Source organism: Nothoprocta perdicaria, unplaced genomic scaffold (genome assembly GCF_003342845.1).
Source record: "Nothoprocta perdicaria isolate Ctin4 unplaced genomic scaffold, notPer1 scaffold_195, whole genome shotgun sequence".
NCBI lineage: Eukaryota > Metazoa > Chordata > Aves > Tinamiformes > Tinamidae > Nothoprocta > Nothoprocta perdicaria.
The window spans coordinates 280,514-289,055 of NW_020455149.1; the positions used below are offsets into that span (position 1 = coordinate 280,514).

The 8,542-nt window shown below is 50.9% G+C and overlaps 1 protein-coding gene across 1 annotated transcript; it reads left to right on the forward strand.

The window, feature by feature from the left end:
* The first annotated feature begins 884 nt into the window (after positions 1-884).
* RAB19 (RAB19, member RAS oncogene family) lies at positions 885-5,404 on the forward strand. The gene is made up of 3 exons (XM_026037283.1): positions 885-1,079; positions 1,770-1,953; positions 3,727-5,404. The coding sequence occupies exons 1-3, from the start codon at positions 885-887 to the stop codon at positions 3,990-3,992; spliced, it is 645 nt and encodes a 214-aa protein (XP_025893068.1). The 3' UTR covers positions 3,993-5,404.
* The last annotated feature ends 3,138 nt before the right edge of the window (positions 5,405-8,542 follow it).

Genomic DNA, 8,542 nt, shown 5'->3' on the forward strand with positions numbered 1-8,542 from the left:
CCTTAAGTTCAAAGCAAACTTCCTTAATACCGCCTCGCCATCCTCCAGAATTAACATTCCTGGAGCTTCCAAAGAGCAAAATAAACAAGCAAAAAAMCACACATTTAAAATAAATAAATAAAAATAACACCAAGGGGAAAATATCAGGACGGCTGTGCGTGSGCAYGCACAAGCACCGGGGTACCAGCCGCCCTCACCCCCAGCGCGGGCACCTCCGCAGCTCCTCGCCGGAGGCCGCGGGGCAGCAACGCGGATTTCAGCGCGCGGCGGCTCCAAGCGCCGGCCCCGAGCCCGCACCGCCGCGGTTAACGGCGCAGGGCGGAGGCCAGGCGCCCGCGGAGCGCCGTTCCCACCTCCCCCGGCCCGCAGCAAACGCGCAGCCCCCGGCGCCCTCCCCAGCCCGCGCCGGGCCCGGGTGCGGGGCCGCGGGGAGCGCGCGGCCCCATCCCCGGCGGCGGCCGTTACGCGGCCGTTACACACCCGCTCAACGGCCGCCGCGCCGCGCTCGCCGCCGCCCCGCAGGAAGTCACGTGGACACCGCTCTTCCGCCGCAGAGGCGGCTCTGCCTATAGCGCAGCGGGACTTGTAGTCCCGGCTGGGTACCCTGCACGGGAGGCGGGACCGGGAGGCGCCGCCCGCGGCGCGGCGGGACTTGTAGTCCCGGCTGCGTGCCCTGCAGGCGGGGCCGCGCCGGGCCGGGCGGCGCCGCGCGACTACGAGTTCCGTCGGGCACCGCGCGGAGCGGCGCTACCTGTTGCGGCAGGTGCGCGGCGAGGCGGCTGCAGCGGCGGGCAGGGAGCGAGGGAAGCAGGGAGCGAGGGAAGCAAGGAAGCAGGGCAGGAAGCGGCGCCGGCCCCGCGGGCCCCCCTCGCCCGCCAGCCGCGATGCCCTTCTCGCCGTCGGGCGCGGACGAGGCCTTCGACTACCTGTTCAAGATCATCCTGATCGGGGACTCCAACGTGGGCAAGACGTGCGTGGTGCACCGCTTCAAGACGGGCCAGTACAGCGAGAAGCAGCAGAACACCATCGGCGTGGACTTCACCGTGCGCTCGCTCGACATCGACGGCAAGAAAGTGAAGGTGGCGCCGGGAGCGGCCCCGAGCCGCGGGGGCAGCTCGGGGGGCAGCCTGGGGCCCGCTCGCCCCTGCGCGTGGGCAGCCCGCAGGGAGCGGCCGTGCCGCCGGCCCTGCCCGGTGCGCGGAGGCACCCGCCGCTCCCCTGGCTGCGGCCCCGGCCTCGGCAGAGCCCACGGAAGCAAATCCGGAGAAGCCGGGGGCCTGCCGTTCAGCAGCTCCGCTCTGCTGGGCGCTTGGCCGGAGGGCGAGGATGGAGACTCGCCAGGTGGATGTGTGAGGCTGGCTGGAACTGATCCCCGCGTGCGGGTGAAGGACCGGGCGACCTGCCCTGCAGCCGCCCCCCTTGCAGCCGCTTCCTTCGCCCTGCCCAGCCCTCCCCAGGGCTCCTCTGCCCCGTGTCGCTTTCTCCGGGAAGCCTGTGACACCTCAGACCTCTTCCTAAGTGCGATGATTGCGATTGAGCTGCCCGGCCTGCTTGCAGGAGCAGCTCTGCTCCCGTGGCTTCTCCTTTGCCCATGCAGGCTGCACAGCAGCGCATCCGGCTCCGCAGAGCTCTGCGGATCTGGCTGCGGTGGGAGAGCTCCAGCTGTGCTGTAGACAAGGAGCAGAGGCTCCAGAGGCAGGTCCGGGTGGCAAACGGGTAGGAAGTAGCGCTCACAGGTCCCTTCACGGCTTCTCTCCTTTCTGTTGCAGATCCAAGTGTGGGACACCGCCGGCCAAGAGCGCTTCCGCACAATAACCCAGTCTTACTACAGGAGTGCTCACGGGGCCATTCTTGCCTATGACCTTACCAGGAGGTCCACGTTTGAGTCYATTCCTCACTGGATTCATGAAATTGAAAAGTATGGTGCTGCAAACTTGGTCATGATGTTAATTGGTAGGAATCTAACTTTGAATATTCTGATTTATGGGCTTTTCTAGCTATGTAGAGATGTAAAATTTCCCATTTCACTTCTGATCCCATATTCCTGCTGTGCCAGAGAAGTGCAGCAGCCTGATAGCTCAAGGGGAAGAGGAGGCATGCACAGAGCAACACAACTCCTTCTCATCTTCCCTCTCTGTGCTGCTGATACGCATGTGCGTTGCTCTGTAACAGGAGTCTCACCTGATAAGCAGGTAGGAGACGGCCTTTGCAGAGCACCAAAGTGTCTGCTTGCCTTCCCACTGCTCTATCCAACGTGCACCCCTCCAATGTTGCCCTTTGAAGAAAGCAGTGGCAGGAGGTGCTGAGACTGGAGCTGGCAGGGAGCAGAGTGGGTCTTTTCCTTCATGCTTCAGGTGGTTATTGGTCTTCTCTCCACTGGGGAAGAGCTCAGAAATGAAAGACCTGCCCCAGTAAAGTGGCAGAGCCTGTATCTGCTTCCCACTGCTCGTGCTTGTTCCACGGGGCTCTGTGCCAAGAGCAACACGTGCAGCCCCAGACCCAAGGGGCTCCGTAGCGCGGGCAGCATCCGAGCTCCCGCCGTGCTCCTTGCGGATCATCCACCGCTGGAAGCGGCATTTCTGGTGCAAGGCTCTGCCCCTGCAGAAACACAGAGCCAATCCCAACCCGCAGCACCCACTAGGAATAAGTCACTTGACATGGGCAGGGGTTTTCTGTGCATCATAAAGAACAGACCTACTTACAAGGCTGTAGTGGGGGCTTTTTCTGCTTTGGTTGGGGTTTTCTTTAAGGAAGAAATTCTGTAATTGATAAACTAAAGTTTTGGATTTTTTTTTGTCAAGGATCCATATTGATCAGTGCTTTCTCCCAAAGCTGCTGCTGTTTAAGTTTTACTTGCTTCCATTTGGAACTATTTCTACATTTAATTATATGTAGTTGTTTTAGCACATTTTCTACTGTGAAAGGTTAAGAAATAGGACTCYCCCATGTGGGGCTGGAGGAGGAATGCTTTAGTAGTTGTTTGTTTTCGAGAAAGCAAAGAGCCCTCAAGCAGGGCTGGTGCTAGTGCAGGGGGAAGGGCAGGAGAGTGTTTTTCCCTGTGAACCGAAGGGAGTTGTCTGGGGAAGACAACTGCTTCAAATTAAAGACGTGAATTTAATGAGGGGCTGTCCCGAGGCTCCGAATGTAGAGCCTCRCACTGTGCACCAGACCTGATAGTAGTTGTACAAATATATGGTGTGAATATCTGCTTGTTAACAATTGTGCAGGTTCTTCTCCTTTCTACCTTAGCCTAAGAGCATTCCAGAGCCTCTGTACTGAGCCTSCAGTCTGCACGTGGCAGAGTCTGACAACAGCAAAACACACAGCCCTTATTAAAGGCTGAACGAGGCAGAGACTTTCATGCAAGGCGCTCTCTGCTTGCCCCATGCAATCACTACTGTTAATGCAACTTAAATGCTTCCTAATGTTTAATAAGGAGTAGGGACACACGTTTACTTCCAAACAATCCTCTGGCATCTCTTATGCAAATAACTAGGTGTCCACGGTGGGCTGCTTTTGTTTTTAAGATCATTTGATATCATCAGGTTAACTGCAGTTCTGAGGCACGTTGTGTGTTCTTGGATTTGGTGTGTCCACTTCTTGGTTTTCCAATAACACTTATTCCCAACATAAACTGATTTTATGAAATAACATTTTACGTTATATATATAAAAACACAAATTGGAGAGACTGAGCTAATTCCTTACTTCTCTGCCTTCTTTCCAGGGAACAAATCAGATTCCCCGGACAAGCGGCAGGTGCTGTTTGAAGATGCCTGCACCCTGGCAGAGAAGTACGGGCTCTTGGCCGTGTTGGAGACGTCGGCCAAAGAGGCCCAAAACATCGAAGAAGTGTTTCTGCTGATGGCGAGGGAGCTAATGGCCCGCAATACGCTGCAGCTCCACGGAGAGAACCCTCCAAACAGCATCTATCTTGACTCCAGGCCAGTGATTGCCAGTCCAACTCCAGAGAAGACCCAGTGCCTCTGTTGAAGAGAGCTTTCGGGAACAAGAATTGGAAAATTGTCTTTTTTTTTCATTCCTGAGGCGGCGCGCTAGGGTTTTGTTCAAGTTATGGAAGTTTGCTCTGTGCCTCAAGCCGTTTTCTCTATTATCTCTACCTTGCAGTTTGAGCTGTAAGTTTCTCTAGAGGCCCTTGTGGCTGCCGTTCGCGCCGGTTGCTTTGCACGTGGCAGCACATTCGGAGACGTGGGACTTCTGGGCCGAGGGGACTTGGGGAGCTGCCGGCCGTTGCCTTAACCAAAGAGGACTGTCAACATAGTGGCCTTATGGTTGTATCTTTGAGGGGTTTTCTGGCTGTGCCAGAAGGTAAATTTGCACCAGAGCTCCGCATTGATTTGAGCTTTGAGATGCACAGTTCATTTTAGTGCAAGCTCCTTAGTCCTTGCTTGCTCTAAACAGGACTAACTTATTGCTGCCTAACCTCCCATTTTGGGGGAGGTCCTGCTGTCCGACACACAGCCACACAGTGCAAGGAATTGAATTGCAGCACTGGTAAGATGGTATGTGCRTTGGTCACCTGTGTGTGTATTCCCTCATCAGGGAGCCTAGAGCTTCGTCCAGGATGTTAGAGCAGGCAGAATGATAGGGGGCAACCAAAAACCCTCTGGKTGGGGTGAGGAAAGTTGTCTCTCCTTTCATTCCTTAATCATTATAACTGTCTCCAGCACTGATCTTCCCCTTCCTCTGCAGGCATACTGGGAGTAAGGAAGCTTCCAAGTTCACAAATAATGGCCTAAATTAATGGTGAGGTGAAAGGACTGATTTCTTTCTTTCTTTYTTTTTCTCCTCCTAAAACAACCTTGCCTTCTGCTGCTAAGACTTTTGATTAAAATAGTGCCTTAGAAGCTGCTGTAGCTTTTGTGCTGGACCAATGGCAGCTTAAGAGAATGCCTCTAGACTTCTAACAGGATGTAAAGGGGACTCAAATGCCTATAAAATTTAGCTGTGGTTAGGATGGCGTAGTAAGGGAGCCTCATCTTAGAGGAGAAAGGGCACAGTGAGGCAGAGCTTCTTCTAGAGAAGAATACACTTATTTCATTGGGAACTTAACCCAGCTGAACATCTTGATGCGAGTCAGGTTTTGTTTTGCTCCTCAAGTGCAAGCTGTGCTGTAGGTGAACTCGCTACCCGTATGTACAGGAATTGCAGAAGGATTTTCTTTCTTTYTTTTTTTTTYCCAGTACATGGAAACAGGGAAGGAGAAAAATATTACCTAGAGGAAGTTTTTGACCACATTCCCTATGTACCAGAGTGTATCAGTTACGCTGTTGAACTATGGACAAGCAATCATACACTTCCATAATAAAATACAGTTTGGTTACATGCAAAAAAAGCCCTGGAAAGACTAGGAAGCTGCCCCTTACCAGCTGGCAATTTATTTGTTTCACACTCCTCAAAGGTAAAAAATGTAGGTTAAAAATGTAGCAAAAMTGTTTGGAAAATCTTTTCTGTGAAGCACAAAAAAATAAAAATAAATAAAACCCTAAGTGATCATGGATTTATAGTCTTGTATATGTTGTTTCTAATATGTTATTAATACTTTCTCTGACCAGGTTCTTTGCTATTAGATGCCAAGGGCAGATGTTAATTCAGCTACTTATAAACCAAGGGAGAAACCGTCAGTGCTAGTTTCTAAGCCAATTGCTATGCCTACTGGGGAGAAAGCTTTACCTTCTGCAGGTATTTCGAACCTACGTGCTTTTCTAAATCTTAATTTCATCTTGCTTTGTATTAGCCTAATAACTAAAAGCAATTTAAGCAACCATACACATAATTTTTCAAAGTAATTGAACAAGTAACAACCCATCCTCCCTATCTCCTTGTCATAAGGGAAACAATCAAATGTAGATTTAATATTCCTATTAAAAAAAACAAAACCTCTTATAACACTTTCACASTTTTGTTAATCTACACTTACACTGCAGACAAATCTTGTTCTATTTCAGAAATTAGTTGAAGAAAGCCAGTATTTTCAAAACAAGAAGAGAAAGCAATGTGTACATTCCCTGTTACTTTATTAGCCACAGACTAGTCAAAGAATCTCGCCAGAATATTAACCTTTCTATGGTTCAGTTGAYTAGGGGTTGCTGCTCTACATTACTTTTTGCTTACCCTCAGCTTGGAGGAGACTTCTGCAGGTCCATGTGCAGGTAACTGTCCGGCACTGCCAGCTTCCAGGAGCTCCTGCCCTTCTCCTGCAGCACAGGGAGCTGCTCACTGGTGAGCCCTTCCTCCACAGCAAGCTCTGCAAGGCTGGAGCACGGAGAGCAGCTTTGTTCAGCACCAGGCCCTGTAAGAGGCTCTTTACTTGCCTTTTGTTGCCTTTTGTTGTGGCGGTTGTTTTGGAAAGTTAGTTTTAAATACTTGCTTTGCCTCCTGCCTCTCTCCAATGCAGAGCAGCCAGATGCAGGCTAAGCCAAAGCAAGCAAACTGAGAAGAGACCAAGTGCTCTGGAACCTCACAGGGATGTTTCCTTCCCCCAGCATYGCACACAGACCCTGTGCCCTCCTCCTCAGTGGCAGCAAGAGGTTGTAGGAAGGGCCCCTTATCACAGCGCTGTTCACAAATGCTATTTCAACCCCCACCACGTGCTGCAGCTGTAGGAGCTGTGCTGACAGAGCGAAGCCAAGCTGCACAGCGCTAGAACTATTCATTAACTGCACCCACTTACAAGTACTGGAACCTCAGCCGTGCCCTTCCTTGCTGTGCTGCACTGCTTACACTGCCCGCACCCGAGACTGGCGCTTGCAGCAGCGCAGTGCGGAACTGGAGCGATTCCCGAGCGGAACCGGCTCTGCCACCTCCCAGAAATTACGGCTGCTTGGAAAGTCAACATAGGCAGTGCCCTCTCCAACACCGGGTTTTTAAAAGGAGTTTTAGGGCCATCTAAAAACTGACCTTGATGGAGCTACCTGGACAGGCTCTGTTCACACTACCCCATCAAGCCTTGTCAAGCAGCTGTTGATTCTGGCTTGACTGCAAGTGATAAATGCACCTGTGGAAAAGGAACAGCCCCAGCAGCAACTAGAGGACGAAATTTTAACATATCTGCACCTCTTCTGTCTTTGGGTGCAAGAGTGTCCACGAACTGTTATGAACATTATGTTCATAATCACTGCTACCTCCCTTTAATTCTGTTTACCTGAAATGAGGCACATTGCAGCCCTACACAGCTTAAAAGAAAAGGGGGGGAGGCTCTAATGTTAATGCAGATTAAAACTGACTTTGAAACTCCCTTATTGCAACCTCATCCAATATTGTACCTCAAAACTAGAAGGAATCTACGAGTTATTAATCTACTCAATAGATTAATCTGCTGAAGAATTAGTAACTCCCATCTCTGCAAGAGAAACCTTTCATCCTCCAGGTATAGCTTAAAACCACACTTATTTTGAAGCCCTTGTGAAAGGGCAGGGTTACTATATAACTCATTAAATGAGCCAGGCACCAGTAAAAATCACAGCACACGTTGCACYGCAACGAGGAAAGAGCTGCGCTGCCGGCTGCTGGGTCACAGCAGGAGCGGAGCTAAATGCGTAGTGGCTGCAAGAGGCCTCCCTTGTTGACCKGACACAATGCCAACTGTTGCAAACCAGAACCATATATTCTTATACAAGGAATAATGTAGAGGCRCTTCAGGTAACTTGCATGCATTTAAAAAAAAAGATTGTTTGAAATCACATTTTTTTCTTTAAACCATCTTTAACTTGACACTACCATGAATATTCTCACTAGCCTCTATTTTCTGTATCTTCAGTATTTAAAAGGAAGTATAGTGCAATCTATCTGGCACCCTTGGTATTTTCACGCTAAATGTTTTTCTTATTTTAGTTCACCTGAACTTATTCATTTTCTTTCAGAGTGGAAAAAAAAGAACAAGAGAAAAACACAGCAGCCTCCTAACACAGCCAACTCATTTCAAAGTCTCCATTTCTAGTCATTTCTCCGTTAGTGCAACAGGAAGCTTATGAACGAGTTTACAGACAGCTAGGGTCAGAAGGAAAAGCTATAAMCAGGGCAGCACTTTCTGAGAGCAGAGGTAGCTCTGCAATGTGGAGAACAAAAGCCACCTCACACTTCAAAGGGAGAAGACTGGCGGCAGCTACTCACCATGGCACATGCAACTCCATCAGACTGCCTGGAGGTGGACAGAACAACCTGCAGAGCAAAGCAGTTACAGAGGATTCCCCCCTTCCCCTCTTGGGGACACGGAGGCAGCTGAGCAGCGGCAGCCAGGGCTGTCACCAGGCAAGGTGGCAGCTCCCCTGAGCCATTAGAGGAAGCCCAACCCGCGATGCCTTCCTGCCTGCAACCTACTGCCTTTCTCCCTCTGACAAAAGCACGACTCTGATGAACCACACGTGCATACATCTCACCACAGCAGTGCACTGCGACGCTAAGAAGTTACGCTCATTACGTGGGGAAGACTTGTTCTACTTCGTAGCATCCGGTTCTTCTTGTTCCCCAACGATTTTCATGGGACTTGTGCAAATTAAGCGCAAATTCTTCCGTCCTGCTAC